Consider the following 19,131-nt stretch of genomic DNA (forward strand, 5'->3'; position numbering starts at 1 on the left):
GAGACGGTGGCTCCACACATATTTCTGTCTTTACACACATCAAACTGAATATTTGATGCTGCAGTTCAGCTCCTGCTAAGTTAACTGCTCCCCTGATGTACAGCGGGAGGTCTGGAAAACATCAGTTTCAGTTCAGAATCCCCACATTTAGAAATATACATCTGGGCATACAGTTTAGTGTCACAAATGTCTTTTTTTTAACATATTGTTTGGATTTTTTGTTTGCTGCTACTTAGAAGAAGGATTTTGTTGCACATCACATCACTAGAAGGAGTCCATAAAATGAAAATGTATGTTACACCTGACATGGCTAAAAAAACACCTATTTGTTTCACTCAGAGAGTGACAATACCAAGAAATCCGTATAATGGTGGCATCTAATGTTCCAAAGGCCATGAAGGAATGGGTGCTGCCTTTCATTTCCTGCCACCAGCAGGAGGTAGGAAAGCAAATGACCATTCCTCCAAACATCCAGTCAAGCCAATCAGAAAGCACAGCAGCCATCTTTACCGTGGTCTGAAGCTTTCTTTAAACTGCAGTACTGCTCTGATTAGATTAATGGGCCTTAGCATAGGACGGGATTGATTTTTCTTTAATTGAAAGGTATGGAGAGGGATCAGGCTGGAGCCTCACAAGCTGACACATACTGTCACATGCTGTCACATCCTCGTAAAAGCACAAACTGACAGGATCCTTTGCATCTGATTACGATATTTACTGTAACATGTTGACTAGTTGGACTCTTTTGTATAAACACAGGGTATTATATAATGTTCTTGGCTGAAATGCATGGCTGTTATCAAAGCAGGCTGGTCCAGGCTGCAGTGATGCACTGGGATGACCTCATCCTTAGATGGACAACAATGAACATGAGCTGTAGCTTGATTTATGCTGCCACCTATAGGTTATTATGAGAAACTACAAGCTTCCTAAAGAAATAGCCAGATTTGGAGGAATAAACTCAGAAAGATTTTTTTGAAAAACAAAAAACAAAAACAAAAGAAAATGATGCATTAGTTAAATATAGAATCTAATCTACAAAATAATACGTTTTTGGATTCATTACAAAAACGTTGCCTTAAGAGACCGAAAATAATGGAAAAAGTCGTTTTATTCACACATTGGTACATATTAAAAATCACAAATAAATATCTATATTCAACTTCAGAAAATAAACTCAACTTCTTTATTTTAAATAAATGTTTAACAAATTAATTTTTTGCTTTTTAAATTTCCCAACTTCAAATATTTCCTTTAAAAAACTTTTTTTCTCCATTATCTAGTCTACAACTTCTTCAGAAAAATAGCTTCTTTCTTTAATTCTTAATTATTCAGACTTTGTGGACTTTATTCCTTTTAATTTAAACTGCAAATCTGTCAGGAAATGTAAATAAATATTACCACGCATCAAAATCTCTGCAGTTTTGGTTTGAGCTTGCCACACTCATAAAACGTTTCATAACAAGACTCTTATGGTACATTTTAACACTAAATTTTACATTATTATCAGCTCTTTCCTCTCAAATCCATACCGTTGTGGGTTTACTCACAACCGCAGACATTTCTATCATAAGTAGATTCTGACATTTATCCACTAGAGGGCACTAACCCCCCACATTAAAGGACACTTGTTAGATTCAAGTGCCTTAAGTGAGCTGCTGGTTACCTTTAAACATCATTTCTACCCATAAAAAAGTAAGGAAAAGATTAAATAATTGAAAAAAATAGACTTTATCAGTAAATAAAAGAGTTTGTCAATCATATGTTTATTTTTAAGTTGTGAACATCACTCTTGGGTCCCTAAAATCCCAGAATGTGGCTAATTAATGAAGTTTTCCTGTGCCGTTTTGACATAGATTATGAACATGTCAGGATTTGCTGTGTCTTTGTGCGATCTCCATCCATCCAGTATGACTCTGTCTGCATCTCCCTGAGTCTGGATACGGTCCTCTGGAAGGCAAAGATCTCCTCCTCAGCAGTAAACAGCGTGAGGCGCTCTGCTGCTTCCTGAAAGGAAGAGACAACAACAAATACAAGTTCAATTTAAAAAAGAAAAGAATAAAAGTGGAAAGGTTAGAGCTGCAGGGTTGTGATCAAGGGCTCATCTATTCAAACCTGAATGCAGAAAAATAATTAACTGGGAATGTGAATATGACTATCGAAAAGAAGGGAGAGAAAAAAAAAACAAGCCTGGTTGAAGTGAAACTTTCAGAGAAAAACAAATTGAAATGCAGAAAGCCAAACACCTCATCCCTCTGCTGTGAGTGGATGTGGAAGGGGGTTTTGTGAGCGAAGCAAATAATAAGGTGACGTCTGGTAGAGAACGGAGATGAGATCTTACCCCGCTGAGGCCAAGGTCATCCAGTAGCTGCCGATCCCTCTCGTCCTCCCCTCCAGTGTGGACAAACAGTCGGTCTAAAGGAGCGGCTGCCAGCAGCACCACTCTCACCTTGGATGAGGGGGACACAAAGAGGCGATGGGGGGGTGTTATACACAAACACAGCTAGCTTTCTTGCAATTTTAATCGTTTTTGAACTGTGAGTTATAATAAATTACTTACATATTGGGAGTCAATCAAATTAAAAAAAAAAACAAGTCTGAAGGGAGTGGGTCAATAAGAATGACAGTTTATAGAAAAAGTGAAAGATGTTGCAAAAAACAACAACAAAGAAACACATTCTACAGCTGACTGAAAACATTCCAGCAAATCAGAGGAACACAAAAGCCTTTATGTCACACTTGGACATCATTTACATATGTGGGCAAAATCATTCCTCTGTCAGTGAAAGATACAGAAGACTGAAAAAGGTATAATAAATGAAAATCAACCCAAAAGTTCATTTAGATTTCTTTTTAAAGCTGAATCACTAACAAACACAACTAATAAAAAAGAGGACGCCAGCTTTAGCTGAATGTTGCACTACCTTTCAAGGGAATCGCTGCAGTAAAAACCAATTCTGCACCTGTCAGTGGGTGTCACGGCCCTCCATCTAGAGCAAACACCTCAAACTGTCTCCGGTTTGAGGGGTGTCTTCTCCAGACAACATATTTCAGCTTCTAACACACATTTTTAAACAGCATTTAGATCATAGCTCATGAAAAGCTAAAGTTCTTAGCTATGTGCGTGTGTTTGATCCAGCTAAAACCGCTCCAGCAGCCCAGACCATAACCGTGCCTCCTCTTTATTTCAAAAATCCTAGAAAGAGTTGTAGTTAAGCAGTTTTACCACCACCTACAGGACAATAGCTACTTTGAAGACTTTTAGTGAGTCAGACCTCACCACAGAACTGAAACTGCACTAGTTAGAGTTTCTCATGGCTTGTAATTGGCCTCAGAAAAGGGTTTACTCTCTGTTCTGGTCCTGTTAGACCTCAGTGCAGCCTTTGACACCATCGACCACAGTATTTTCCTCCAAAGATTAGAGCAAGACATTGGGATCAGAGGATCTGCCCTCCAGTGGTTTGAATCCTATTTATCCGTTAGGTACCAGTTTGTTAATGTAAATGGACAGTCCTCTCATTGCACTGGAGTTAGCTACGGAGTCCCACAAGGCTCAGTTCTAGGAACCATCCTGTTTAAGCTTTACATGCTGCCCTTAGGAAACATAATCAGGAAACACAGCATTAATTCAGTTGTATTGATCCATTAACCCTGATCAGAATGACCATATAGAGAAACGTAATTCCTGCATCAGAGACATCAAGACCTGGATGACAATTAATTACCTCTTAAACCCAGAAAAAAACTAGGTCCTAAAAACCTGACAGATGCTCTGTCTGATCAGATAGTCTCCCTAAATGGTGTAAGAATAGTTACAAACCTAGGGGTTTCATTTGACCAGGATTTATCATTTAAGGCTCACATATCACAGGCTTGTATAAATGCATTTTCTCACCTGCGCAATATAGCTGAGATCAGAAATAAATGATCTAAAAGTGATGCTGAAAAACTCATCCATGCATTTGTCCCATCCAGACTGGATTACTGTAACTCTTTGTTAGCAGCGTGTCCTAAAAGTTCCTTAAAAAGTCTCCAGCTTGTTCAGAACGCAGCAGCTAGATTTTTAGCAGGAACTAGCAGAAGACAACACATAACTCCTGTGTTAGTTTCACTTCACTGACTCCCAGTTGAATCTGGAATCAAGTTCAAATCTATGCTTTAAAGTGAGGATGTTTTTTTCTTGCTGTGCTTCATTTTTCCAACTGTGAACATGGAGCTGATGTGGTAAAAAAACAAACAAACAAAAAGCTCCAGTTTTGCCTAAAAGGACAAGAGGATTTGTGGATGCATGGAGGGTTTCATCGGTGCTGTCCTCATGGTCTTCCGTGAATTCCACACCCAAGAACTGTGTGATCTAAAACTTATGGACATTAACCTTAAAGTTCAACTTAAGTGAAGCGTTTGGCCCAATTCAATTAAGAAAGATCTACCTCATTTACAGGTTTGCTGGGTTGTTGCGCCACTCTACACACCATTATCAATTAGGCCTTCACTTTACACCAATAGCTAAAAAGCCCGCCTTTCATCTCAGCCAATCACAATCATATTTTTGCCTTTTTGATGGTTTGCCAGCCCTTCTCCACCATGTTCTCTACCTGGAGCGATGCTTTAGAATGGTCAGGCCTCTAACCACCATTAGCATCTAGGCTCTGAGGTTTATGCATCTAAGGTCTGAGTTCATACAAAGCATGCATGACATCATTGACCCAGAGGTCCACCTCCAAAGATTATGGACTTATTTTATCTACATTTTACTGTAATAAAAGTAAATCTCTACTACTATGGGGCTGCCGGAGCCCAAAGGCAAAGGCAGGGGGCACCCTGGACAGGTCGCCAGTCTGTCGCAGTCCTTTTTACTTACTTAATATAATGAATTATAAGAAATTCTGCTTTAACTCATGACAAAGTATTTTTCATGTTGTATTTTGAGTTTTATGCAGAACATCATTAGAAGGAACAAAAATTGGCTCCACAGGCACAGTGAGACCCAGATGAAGAGTAAATATGCAGCAAAAACATTTATTAAAACACTTTGAGTAAGAAATAATGTTTTCCTTTTGTTCGGTCATATACCTTGCGGTCGTAGAGGTTGTCTATGAGGGTGGTGAAGCGTCGGACTTGGTCCTTCAGCGATAAAGTCAACGTGGGAACGTGGCGAATAAAAACAGTGTCGAAAAGCCGCGCTATCTCCAGGTAGTCGACGGCACCCAGAGGCTGGAGAGGACGAGAAACGGAACAAAACTTCATGAGGTAAAAAGAAAAAGAAAAAATTGCCATAGGAAGCAAACAGATTAACTGAACTGAATACTCTGCATGCTTGGCCTTAGAAGAGACAGAGAAAGAACGACAGTTTAACAAGAGCACATTTTGCTGAAGACCCTTGCTGATGTACTGTCCTTGAGCCTTTGCTATTCAGTTTGATTGCTCTTAAAATTAATGAGTACATGGCGGCATATGTCAGAGGAATCCTTGAAGCTCGCATGTCCTCCAAAACTCACCGCGCTGCATCTGGGCTGAGGCCTTACATGCAGTTTACAGCACAACAAGGCTTTGTGCAGTGTCCAGCGTGCTCCGCTAATCAGAAAAATAACCAATAGACTTGCTTTTTGACATTGAGCGGCAAACAGAATCAAGATGGAGGGTGAAGGCCTGACGATGACAGGAGGAGGAGAGAAAATACATACAGATGGAATAATGACACAAAGGATTACCATCATCGAAAAAAAAGTTTACAAAATAACAGAAAATAAGACATTATGACTAATTTTTCTTCCTTAGAAAAAGTGATATAAAACCTCTCTTCTTTGTTTTATCTTTTTTTTTTTCCTTAAAACTTTTCATTTTCAAGATAAAAAGTCTATTGGTTAGAAATTAAACTTTTTAAAATAAGACGTTTTCTTTCTTTTTTCTGTTAAATTAAAGTATATTCGAAACCATAATATCATAATTGACAATTAGGCAAATTTTATAAAAATATTTTCTTAAAACAAAACAAAAAACCCCTTTAAACATTGCATTTTAGCCAAGAACTTTAACAGTTTCTGACTATTAACACAAATTAAGTATTTGATTGACGACATATCTTTTGAAGTTTTACTTTTTCTCAGTTATGTTCCTTTTCTCCACAGAATTCAAGCGCTCATTATTTAAAATTTGTTGTCCTGTTTATAAAAAAAGTTTGACTTTAATCTCTTCACTACAAAAAACAGAATCTTATGAAAGTAAAAGTTGCTCATTTTCCTGTCTTGCAAGAAAGTAATCTTATCGAGAATGTTTTAACGGCAAAAAAATCTTAGTTTGAGAAAACTTAAGGACTTAGTCTTACTGGCTAGAATTTTTCTTTTAAATAAGAATTCTACAAAATGTTCCTACCTCATTGACCGAAGTTTCTTTGCATGTTTGAAGAATATTTTTCAAATTTTAAGAATTTTTGATTTAGCTAGGGTGTCTGTTTTTGCAGCATTCAGATATTTTCTTATAATTTTAAAAATATTTCATAGAATTTTGAGTACAAAAGGAAAACAAGTAAAATGAGCAAATCGTACATTTGAAAAGTTTTGTGAATTGGGGCTTTAAGAAAGCAAATTCCACCGGAGAACACATCCTGTGAGACCAATAATAGGTATCTTTTATTACAGAATAACAATAATAACAGCAGAATAGACCAACAGAAATTCCCCTCCTTTCCGTATACTGTAAACTCACTCTGCCACACAGCTCGTCAAAGGTGCAGTCAGCAACAGATCCACAGGTCTTCTGCAGAGTCAAACGTCGGCCCAGCACAGTAATCACCCGCGGAGCCGTAACTGACAAAACACAACAGTAATCAATGTGTAGTTGTTTTTATGATTGATGATTTTATAATTCAAGCTCATTAGCTAATAAAGAACTACTAGTTCACCCCTCCTACCTGCATAAAATTGTATACAAAGAAATATGTATTAAAATAGGAGGGATATGTTCATTTGTGTCTAAAAATCGAACTGTTTATATTAAGATGGATTTAAATATCTAAATCGAAATGCGAGTTTTCCATTTTTAGATGATAAGAAGTGTAGTCCTGCTCTTAATTTGTGCTTTTATTTTATGTTAGAGATAATAGAAACTCATAATTTCATCTGTTTAATACTGAATTAATAGTAGGGAGTTAAAGGTCTCTTTTTTCTAGAGTAGAACATTTAACATTTGAGATTTCTAAAAACAAAATAATAAACAAATTCTAGTTAATTCTGAAAGTTTTTATTGTCATCCACTGAGGTTATTTCTTAATGAGCTGTACAACCATAAACTAATGGTTTTCAGTATCTGTTTTATTGTGTGTTTATGAGTTTGGTATTTTGCGTACAAAGTTTTCCTTAGATTACTCAAATTTTAATGTTAATAATGTTTTAATGTTAATAGAATAATTTACACTTTCAAGAATATTTTCCTCTCCTACTCCATCATTTTGGTCCCAGATCTTCATCAATAAAATCGTGCATGTGTGCTGGAGGCTATCACGGCTGTTTCTGGGTAAAGGCGGGTCCACCCTGAACAGGCTGCCTGTCCATCACAAATCAGTTACCAGTAATTATTTGTTATCAAATGTTTCCAAATTAGAAAACATTTCTGTCATCAAGGTTTCTTTTTTTTTTTTTTTTCCTGAAAGAATCAAACAACTGCACGACTGACAACAGTTTGATTTTAATTTTGGTGCTTCGTAGAAAATTCCTCCACATTGTTTTAACTAATTGCAGCCGTTTATTTAAAAAAGCCTTTTATTAAAATTAATTACATTAAATTAGTGCAATACAACTAACGAGTTAATTCAATTACCAATTTTACAAGATGTTTAAAACAGTAAAAACTGAGCAGGAATAAAAGGCATAATAATACTTTTATGTTTAGAACTTTGGATTAAAATATATTGAAATAACAGAGAGGGAACTGGGTCTTTTTATTTTGGAGAAAAAGTAGACAGTCAGCGTTCTCCTTTCATTTCCTTACCAGTCTTTTGTCTTAATGTTAGCTCCTCAAACAGGGAATCCAGGTGGGCCTCTGCACCAGGCTCTCCTGAGCTGCACAACACCGCCAACGCACAGGAAATAATAGGTTATGAAATTAATAAAGCTGAAGTGGCTGCATCAAATGGTGGCAGCCAGCAGAGCTTGGAGTTAGTTTTTTCCTCCATCAGCAAAAAAAATTAAAAATAAAAGGACGATAGGCTCCTTAACACAAGCATTAGTGTGTGATTGCATATCAGAGTGAATTTGCGAAGTGAGATAGTTTCATCCGCTTGTGTTTCAACTCCATGTAAAAGGCTCTAGTGTGCTTTATTTACATACAGTGAAAGGACAAAAGCAGTTGTTTGGCCGAGTGAGTGCGGGGGCAACTAACAGCTTATACGTAATGAGGAAAATAGAAAACTAGCTTTTAAGGCTTTGCCATTTTCTCATGTTCTATTGATTCTTTTTTTGATTCTTTTCATGGCTCTCTCAAGGTAATGCAGGTCTTTATAAATCCCCCTGCCTGCTTGTGCCCATTCATGCATCTGTTTGCCTTCTCTCTCCATCCTTTAAAAATAATCAAGCTAAATGATATGCACAAACATTTCTTGTGTGGGGTCGCTTGTGTGCACATTCACTTCCACAGAACAGACGCCATAACTGAGATAATCTGGGTTGCAAATGGAGAGAATTGCAATAAGAAGCCTTTTTTATTGCGAAAATTGGAGGAAAATCTCAAAAGTGCTGTGGAATCAACAAAGCAGAGACTTACAGGTAGTAGAGTTTTCCAGCTGCAGGTTGATCCAAAGTCCTGTAATCAATCCCTGAGTCCAGGCAGACGGTGTGACAATAATTCTGCACACAAAACAATAAAAAAAGATAAAAAATCCAATCGAAAGAGCCAAAATAAAATCCTAAATTAATCGGATTTTTGTAAACCATAATATAATTATAAAAGTAAACTTCATTTTAGAAAACACGACAAATCAGAAAATACACTTTTTTAAACAAGTTATTTGTCACACTTATATTTATTTTTGCCTTTGTTTAATTTTAAACAAAATAATCTGATTTATAAACCTAAAGAAAATGAAATATACATTCCTTCAAAATAAATCTTAAGGAGTTCGTTCTGTCCAATTGTAAAGGATAAATTATATACGAAATGCATATTAAGGAGTTTATTATGATCAAACTGATATGCCATACTTTAAAGTACCACTCCAATAATGTTTTTGTTGTTTTTAACACGTTCTTGTGGCATTTTGCTGATGATGAAGGGGGGGGGGGGGGGGGGGGCACAAGCTCCCTGCTCTGGCCTCTCAGCAATGGTGGTGGTGGGGGGGCATAGTTGCTCCATGCCAATGGTCCTGCCCACAACTCATAGGTGAATTTCTGATGAGCTCCTGCCGCTCTGCAGACACTTTGTCCTAAAAATAAGTTTTTTGACTTCAGCTAAAAACAGATAATCATAGTTAAAAGACCACAGAGAATGATTTTAAATTAGATCAAAAGATGATCAGAGTGGGACTTTCAGCTGGATAAAAAAAGCTTTTATGCATCAAACAACATTCATTCAATCATCTAAACCAGTTTTGACCCTTTCGGGGTCTTTGGGCTGCTGGAGCCTATCCCGGTCACTTGTGGGCGAAGGCAGGGGACATCCTGGGCAGGTCGCCAGTCTGTTGCAGGTCATCAAACGACATTTAAAACAAAAAAGAATTCAATGCAGCTCTCTTATTTGAAGTTTGAACAAAATCAACTTTTTTATACTCCTAATAATAGTTTTTAGAGGATATTTTAAAGCGGGATGCACTTTTAACGAAGTTTCAACTTATTAACGTGAGAAAATGAACCATTATTTCAAATGTTTCTAAATTCTTGTACAAAGTCTTTGTCTTTGCAGTTTTTTATTGGAGTTTGAATGTCAGGTTTAGCTCCATGTATTGTTCGGTGGAGATTTAAAGTTTTTGTCTATGAAAATAATCAATCGACCAAAGAGCAAATTCTGGATGAGCGATGAAAATGACGGGGCAGCGCAGCCGGCAGCAGTCATCTAGCTTTCCTCTGACAGCTCTCTGATTTTGTGTCGCCTCTTCGGGGCTTCTTGAGCTGAGCCATTGTTCTGCGGGGACTCGAGTGCGTTGCAGCTGGCGTGAACATGCGATGTGAAGTTCAAACTCTTCCAGATAGTGTAAAACGTCAACAGGATTCATGTCAGGGAGTTCAGCGCAAACTATAATCATCATCTCCACTATTCTATCAAAGAAAAAAGAGGAATTGCATATCATTTCATGCAAGCCATCAACGGCTGACTGAGTATGCACCGACAGCTCCATCAAATTATGAAATCAGTGAATTTCTGCCACTGGCCTTCTTAAGCTGCAGGATAATTAGTAATCATCACAAAGCAAGGGGACGGAAATACTCCATTCTTTGCTGCTGTCAACTTTTTATCTCCGTGTCCGCTCACAAAACCGGGGTTCCCACTCTGAGCCAATTGGCTGAATCAGGCTTAATAACAACCTGACAAACTCGCCCTCCCCCATGCACAAAAGGGAGGTGTCATTTCATCAACCTTCTGTGACCCCACCAACCGGTAAATAGCCTTTCTGAAGAGAAAGGAAAGGGAAAAAAAATAAACCTTGTCATTATTGGCGCCGCATCATTAGAACCTCAGTTTGTCTTTTCTACTGCCGTCTTGTGCCCCCCTCCCTTTACGAGCGGCTCCTACCTACAGTAAAGACGGTTGACGGAGGTACAAATAGGAGAGGGGGAAAGAAGGAGGAATGGAAACACAATCAGAGATGATGATTTCATTGGTTATTTATAATCAGATGAAGCTGAGGCCTCATGGGTCATTACTTGATTATCCATCTTGAGAGGATTGTCAAGTTCTTACTCCTTCAAGATTTTCTCCGCCCACACATTGTGGTCTTTGGGCCCCCCTACCCCTCTGTCACCACGTTCAACTCACGACAAGACACAAATTTCAGTCGGTCTACTTTAAAACTTTCAACTCTTATGTCAAATATTCGTTTTATCTGATGTGGAAATCTGTTAAACTGCAAAAACATTCACACTGTTTGACATTCACAGAATTCATTCATTTCTATTTAAAAAATGCACCAAGAAAACTATGAATCAACTCACATTATTGTTTCTGTCTTGGTCTTTTGAGGTGAAATGATATCAAGCAATGGCAGGGAAGCAGTGACATCACAGTTTCTCTGGTTTCACCAACACATTTTCAAATCTAGACTTAAACTACGTTCACACCGCCCTAAATACATTTCCAATGAAAAGTCTAAGCAAAAGTATGTAAATGTGCGTTTCAGGCTTCTGCATTCAAAAGTCTGACGTTCATATGTAGCTATGGAAGTTTGTACGACCGTTTTCGCCTACGTGCAAAGAAAGAGCAAGAAGAAACTCCTCCCTGCTTAAACACCATGGGCTAAATGTTCAGACTTGACAAGCAGGGAGGGGCTACTCTTCCTTTTTCTACTGTTTACTAACTGAAATAGGCTTGGTGCAAATTGTCAAAGTGGTGAAAATCTTGCAACTCTTGCTCCAGGATTTTTCTTTCACAGCTCTATTCCGATATATGAAAGACTTGGTGTCATATATCGGGCACAAACCACAATTACTGATTTCTCCTCCATGATCAATTTTCGAATGGTTGGCACTTTCATGAATAAAAAAGGACCCCATTTATGCGTCACTACCAAATCCAAGTCCCTGATCCAAAGTTCAACCTGGTTTGACTTTCAACGAACGTTCAATGGCAGCACATTTTGTGCTTTGAGCCCCAAAAAGAATGTGTAGCTGTGTGTGTCAAAGTGGAAGCCCAAAATGTGCATTTACATAGACTTTTCATTGACAGTGTAAAGCTTTAGTGAGAGATGGCAAACATGAAACCCTAAGACTTTTTTAAGGAATGGAATCATGTCGCCCAACTACATCTCTGTGTGAGCCCAGGACATTTCTCTCCACGGCTGCGTCTCCTCGCCCCTCTTTCTGTGACATATCTCCGTTCTTTACTCCTCAAAAAGTTGCTTTTGAGTTTTTTCAAAGAGCGCCGTGCCATTGAGCTGCAACAAAAGCCAAGGATAGCTGACTACTGGGCCCTGATGAGGTCCACTCCCTCATTACCCGACAGCAGAAAACATTTGATGCTTTTTTTTTTGTCAAAGAATTGACCGGGCCTCAAAGAAATGGAGGGTGGGAAGGCTGAAAAGGGGGAGGGAGAGAAGGGGTAAGGTGGTAGTGGTGGTGGTGGGGGTTGTCGTTCATTCAGCCGTGTGTGTCTTACCGCCTTGTGTGCAGGGACAGAAGGAAAATGGGAGTGGGCAGGGACAGAAGGGTCGAGGGAGAAGGACGGAAAAGAGGGGAGGCTTAAAACACTGCCTTTATGCAGGCAAATTCTGGATGACTCTTCCGACATCAAAGTGTTTTCAGTAACTGAAGAGCTAATGTGGGTGTGTGAGTGAGTGAACTGGGGCTGTCTCTGGTGAGTTCATTCATTCGTGGACACTCTTTTGGGGGGGTACGTGACAATGTGAACACCATAATTACACCTAATGATCTATTCCCTTAAAGTGTGACCGCCTTAGGCCACCGGTGGATTGTTTTGCAGGGTCGTTCTCACAACCTCCTCCTGCCTTGGCTGCTCCTCTTGGGGAAACATCCATTGAGGTGTGGGTCCCACTTTTGTGATGTGGGACCCCCCACCCTCAGCCTATCTTGAGTTTTGTTCCCTAAAAGCTCAATCAATGCAAAAGCCCGGGGAGGGTGCTGTTCCTGCACCTGGCCAGCAGAGGCTCCATGTGTTGATAACGGCACCAACAAAAAACAAACAAACAACTAAACTAAAGAATTTTAGGGTCAAAAGACTGAAAGCACTAACTTAAAAAATACTTGTGACATTTTGTTGATGGGGTAAGACATATAAAAGAAAAATTAAGATTAAATTTGCATTTCTGAGAATATCTTTATTCACGTCGTTGTGAATCAGGAGCACACGTCAGGAGAAAAAGAGAATATTTATCAAGTAGAAAAAACGGTGGGTGGGTCACAAGCTCCCTCTCTGAGCTCTCAGCAATGGCGAGGGTAAAGGGGGCGGGGTTGTTCCACGCCAACGATTCCACCCACAATTCAAAGGAAAATGTCTAATAAACTAATGCTGCTCTGGAGAAACTATCCTAGAAAACGACTAAAAAAAGGGTATAATCATAGTTAGGACCACTGAGAGCACTTTTATAATAGATCAAAAGATAATTGAAGTCGGTCTTTAAGGAGCTTTCACACTGGCCTATTTGGTCTGCCTAGTGCGATGATGGGATTGCAAACAAACTACTAAGAAAACCAAAGAAAATGAGCAATTAATACAAAAAACAAAACTGTTCTTGTGACATTTTTCTGATGATGGAGGACATATATGATAAAAATTAAGCTCAAAATTGCATTTCTGATAATTTCTTCACCCAAAGCGTTGTGAAACAGGAGCAGGAAAAAAAACACCATTTGAAAAAGAGCTTATTTGTGACTTAGAAAATACGCTGGGTGCCCCCTGAACTCCTGAACTTTCTGAACTCCTGCCGCTCTGCGGAAACTTTTTCCCAGAAAACATTACAGGCTTTTTGATTTTAGCTAAAAAATGTATATTCATGATTAAAAGACCGCTGGAAACACTTCAAGATCAATAAAAGATGATTGGAGTGGGTCTGTAATGAGATTTTTAAGTAATTGAGGGGATGTTTTAACTGTAAGAGCAAGTTAAAGGTCCTGACTCCACTCCCTTGTATGTGTTGTTGACATCATGAAGTCTTTAAAACTGTTGGCGGTAAAGAAGAGTCTAAATGAAAAACTCTTGATGCATCTTGACATCACTATGAAGTTTACAAGAATAAATACATTTATTGTGTAGTTTGAGGTGGTATTTGTTATCTTGCCATCTGGGAGAATGAAGGTCTGCATCTTTTTTTAGGGTTACTAATAAATTCCAAAGTGTTTTCCTAAGTGAGGCCATCAGTAACTGCATTAATTTACTTTGATCCCCTCTTTAAGCACTTGTCTTTTACTTGACCAAAACAGGCTTTTTCTTATATGCCTTTAATGTGAAAAGAAAAATCCATAAATGAAAAAGAAAAACACATTTAAGTTGCATTTGATAAACAAGGTTGGTTCTGCCCTCCTGGAATCTAATGCAAACCCAATAAATCATGAGCCACTGTCCTTTGATGCAAACAATATCACTTAATGTTTGTAAGGATTTACGGATACGCTTATTTGTGTTGTTTTTAATCATCTTCTTAAGTCGATCACATAAAAAAATAAGGAACCAAATTCCATTTTTGAAATGTTGTGCAAAAAAAAAACTTGAACAAAAGTTGTTGGCTGCCCTCGAGGCGCACAGTTAGTGTCACTGCCTTGCCATCCAATGCTCTAGGAAAACAAAAACGGCCAATAAATATTAAGCTCCATTTAATTTGAGCTGTCAGATTCTTCTGTCCTACAAACATGTTCACCAAGGTCTTCACTGCAGAACCACAACCTTCTCATCTTTTTTCTCTATTGCTCTGATTTTATTCATGCATTTCCTTTTTCTCTCATTGCTTACTGCACAGCTGATTGCAATTACCAACAATGACCCACGCACACATGCACGCAAAACGAGAAGGAGAGCGGATCAAAAGAAGGGTTAAAAAGAGCAGGAAACCCAGAGATACTTCAAGTTGCCTCAGGGTTGCTGTCATGTTTTTTGTCCATATCTGCGGCTTTGTGTGGAACAACAATCGAACAAGCAGAGGGAAAATAAAGTCACTATTCTGCTGGCAGAATACAGAGACCTGACCTTGGGTAAGTAAAGCCAGTGAGCAGCACAGGATGGCGATGGAATAAAGAGCGGGCATAGAAGGGCGGAGAGACGAGATGAGTGATGAAAAGTGGAGTGGAGAGGAAGGATGGCTCACCAGAGAGAAATGAGTGTCTTGGTTACAATAATGCCAGTGTCCATTTATGGAGAAATAAAAAAGGAAGTAGATAAAGTCTGTGTTATAAAGAAACAAGCTAAACAGAAAAATTGGCCAAAACAGCCAAAAAAGCTGACAGAGGAACCAAGAAAAAAATTCAAAGTGGATCTCCTCAGCTCACGCTTCATCTGACAATTTCTTCTGTTTAGCAGAGAAAATAGGCAGATAGTGAAAGAGAGATGACTGAGGAAAAGGGGATTTAACTAATCAGAAGTCAATGGTTAAATAAAGACTTCAGCTCAGGCGGACAGAGATGCTGGATTGACCTCTGGAGCTCAGGTGATGAGGAGGGGGTGGAGAGGTCAGTGGCTATTTTTACGTGTTAACACCCTCATTCTCCCCCGAGGTTAACGCACTCTTTCTCTTCTTCCCTCACTATAGAAACGCACACGCAAGAGTGATCTGCATCCAAGACTGCTGCTCCCCGCAAGCTTTAATTCAATCCATTAGGGGTCAGCTGGTTAGCAATGCCACCCCACTAAAGCAAGCTTTAACACAGCCGAGCGGACCGCCGGCGCAGTGCATCGCTGCAAAAAAGAAAAAACAACACACCCAGACCTCAAAAAGCAGATGGCTTCACAAAAGCGAACATGGAGCCTCCAAAGAAAGGAGATCTGGGAGCTTGATGAGGATCAGGGAGGCCAAGGGTGTAGCTCAGAAAGTGTGTGCAGTTTTCCAGAAACGTCTGATCAACCTGTCGCGTTAAAGTTGCAGTCATAATAATTCAAAACATTACACCTGTATCTTTTTCACAGAATATGGAGCTATTTTTAAACAAAACTTGCCGTTAAAGTGGATACAAGTCCTCATAGAAACAGGATTTTTAAATTCTTAAAAATCTAGAATTGAGTTAAAGCTGGCCAAATACAAAAATAAAAATAAAAACAAATATGAAAACTTTTTTTTTAATTAGACGTACAAGTTTAAGAAACCAATTACAAAATAACGAAAGTTTGATCCGAGTTTGTAATCTGCTACTTCACAACTGACACAGGAAAGTCAAAAATGTGAAAACGACAAATAGTTTGGATTGATGAACATTTAAAAAGAAATCTTTACAAAACTAATGTTTAAAACATAACCCTAAGCGTAGAAGCTTTTTTTCTCATGGCATCTCAAAATATTTTGAGTTTTCCTTCTTTACACTTCTGTTGTTGGTCAAAAATAAATACAATTTACTGATCTATTGTTAGTGGTAGACTTTCAAATGGAAAATGATCTTACGAAATATTACAGTTATATATAGTAACACAGTGCACAGATTTCCAACGGCTAAATATTTTGCTAAAAATCCTGGAAATGAACAAAAATATGGCGTTTTTCTAACCTAAATTCTCATGGCGAAGTCAGTGCAGAAACTTTCTAAATACGTAATTTTGCACATAAACAGAATCTGCTTCAGACAAATTCTAATTAAAAACAGTTTACACTTGATGTTTAATGAAATCTTTATCACAAAATAACATCAATTAAGTAAATTGTGGCCATATTTTGAAATATTGGCGTAAAACGGGTCAGGTGACGGCGTTTTATTTTGTCTAAATACCAATAAAAGGTGCAAGAATGCTGCCCTCCTCTGTTGCAAAATGCATGACAAATAAATTATTATGCAATTATTTATGATTATGATCACTCCAAACACATCAATGATCATCTGAGATGCAGGCAGGATAATGGTGCTACCTGCTTAAATTGCAAAGTAGATTTTTTGCTAGAAAAGGCTAACCACCACCTCGTCTCCCCCTCTTCTCCTCCCCCTCTTCCACAACGCATCCCGTCTTTTTGAAATGCAAGCAGTCTGAGTCAGTCAATCAGCTCGTCCACCTTTCTCCCGCTCTGTTTTTTTGTGCCCACCATCGCTCTTCCCATCTCTCCTCAGCTTCCTGCGAGCGAGTCTTTCAGTGCGCCGTGGCATGATCAAAGACAGCTTTGTGACACTTTGTGAGGCACGCAAGAAGCAGAAAACATCAAACCACTAACATGGAAAGGGACGCATGCAGAGGGACAGAGTCGCCCTTGCAGGTGTGTGAAAGTGTGTGTGCAATAAACAAATGAATAAATTAAAAAAGGGAGAGGGGTGACTTTTTCTCTACCTTCAGCACGTGGATGAAAGGCAGGAAGGTGTCCCTCTGAAGTCCATTTTTGTACAGATCTGAAAGAGGAGGGGAGGGCCTGTATTAGAGGTGCTGTTTAGCCTCCTGATAATGTCATTCCCCCGCCACAGATTGGCAGATAAAGTGGCTATTGATGAACTGAAGGATGGGTTGGGAAGCGCGACAAAAGGACTGGGAGCAGGGGGAGAAAAATGGATTTCTGCACCGGCAGCGGCAGCAACATAAAATTCATTACATTCCCAAACAATGGTGGCGAGAGAAAGGACTGTCGCCTTTTCAGCACGGACAATGTCCACAGCGGTTCACTGAATAGAGGTTTCAATTAGCTCGGCTGGAACAAATTACATCTGAAGTAGCATCCCTGATAGATAGATAAAACAGACGGGGACTCACACACAAACAGGGACAAAGATGCTCAGAGACGCGCCGGCAGCAGGGCTTAACGAATGCAAACAAATGTTGATGTTTAGGCTTCAGCTTATTAGAGTTGGACCACACACAAATAAACCTCCCTTTGTAACTCCTAACACTGTACAGTGCTGTAAATTACTATATTTAGATTTAACCAAAGCAAAATGAAAAAAAAAAAACTTTGTTTCTTTAGAACAATCAGAAGATCAAAACCTCTGTGACGTTACTGATTTTTAAAAAATCATTTAATGTGTTGATACGCTAACTTTATGTATTGATTATATCCAGTTCAGTAAAAAGGCTTAAAGGATTTTGCATGAAAAAAGGAGCATGAATAATCTGAAAAACTCTTCATCTCATATGCCTTTTAAGTATATTTTTTACTCTTGTTTTATCAATTTTAACTATCAATTTATTAATTTCTGTAAATTATTGTTTTTAATAACTGATGCACTTTTGGTAGTTATAAATCAATAAATTCGTTGTAATTTCTTGTTTTAAATGACTTTTTATGTATTAGTAGTAAATCAATTACCTGTAATTGCCGTTTTTGAATTGAAAGAGTACTTTTAAAATGTTGTTGCACATGGGACAGTGAGAATAAAATATCCATCTGTTTCATCTTTAATCTACCTTTTATAACATGCTTTAAGGGAAATTTTCTTTTGCACGGGGCAACAAATGGTACGTTAAAGCACCGTTTGCTCCCACAACCCCACCAAAACCTTTTCGATTCACATTAAACATCATTAAAAATGAAAAAACAAAACACTACACATGCAACCGTCACTGAATTCCCCCCACAAATACATCTAGGGCTTTATTGATACCTGCATCTCCACATCAATAAAAATGGAAAACATATGCCTTTCATGCCCAGTTGTCTCCTATGGCTTTTAGTGTTCCATTAACCTTGTAATTAATACCAAGTAGGCTCTCTATCAAGTTTCCCTGGTTTGTGGCTTTGTTCTTTATAGCTAGTAAATATCAGAGACATGTGTCTTTGTCTACAAGAGCCATCTTGCTGCCATCCACTTCACTCAAGGCTTTTAGGCATCAACATCTTCGCCTGAGAAACGGAGGCGTCAAATGGCACATGATGCATTTATCTCCAGCTTGATCACCATTTTGCTAATTCTTTCTCCACCCTGGCTCTGCTGGCAGTAAATGCAACATCAAAGTCGAAGAAAATCATGAAAATGCAAAGTTGAGAGGTGCAGAGGATGTTCCCTCCTTTCCGGTGAGAATTTGAAGCAGAGGCGTTTGGTGTGACCCTGTTGTCATAAATAGATTCTTGTAAGAAGCCAAACACTTATGAAAGGAACTAGTTAATAAATACCTAGGAAAGACACCAACACTTATGATGGTGACAGAGCAAACGTTGTCTGGGAAGGAGCAATCCAGCTGCTGTAAACATTTATGGACATTTTTATTAAACCTAAAAGAAAAAGACATTATAATTCACTGTTCGAAAAGGCTGGACGCAAAAATCGATGAATAACTCACTGAAAATAAAAATAATAAATGCATTTCCTGCTTTGACCTTTTTGATTGGACTCTTTAAATGTAGAAATGCACAAAAAATAGATT

The 19,131-nt window shown here is 38.5% G+C and overlaps 1 protein-coding gene across 2 annotated transcripts in view; it reads right to left on the bottom strand.

Annotated features, from left to right (window-relative positions):
- Positions 1–1,747: 1,747 nt before the first annotated feature.
- The window catches only part of afg1lb (AFG1 like ATPase b), a 49,738-nt gene continuing 32,354 nt past the window's right edge, over positions 1,748–19,131 (bottom strand). Inside the window, exons 7-13 of one of the 2 annotated variants that reach the window (XM_078942993.1) lie at positions 17,110–17,168; positions 8,758–8,840; positions 7,987–8,057; positions 6,706–6,806; positions 5,074–5,214; positions 2,342–2,449; positions 1,748–2,007 (exon numbers count right to left, since the gene is read on the bottom strand). In XM_078942993.1, coding sequence (XP_078799119.1) covers positions 1,858–2,007; positions 2,342–2,449; positions 5,074–5,214; positions 6,706–6,806; positions 7,987–8,057; positions 8,758–8,840; positions 17,110–17,168 — 713 coding nt within the window. In that variant the 3' untranslated portion in view covers positions 1,748–1,857. The remainder of the gene's footprint in view (positions 2,008–2,341; positions 2,450–5,073; positions 5,215–6,705; positions 6,807–7,986; positions 8,058–8,757; positions 8,841–17,109; positions 17,169–19,131) is intronic. The other variant, XM_078942994.1, reaches the window with a different exon arrangement.

This window comes from Oryzias latipes, chromosome 24 (assembly GCF_053564925.1).
Source record: "Oryzias latipes strain Hd-rR chromosome 24, Olatipes_Hd-rR_3.1".
In the NCBI taxonomy this organism is placed as follows: Eukaryota; Metazoa; Chordata; class Actinopteri; order Beloniformes; family Adrianichthyidae; genus Oryzias; species Oryzias latipes.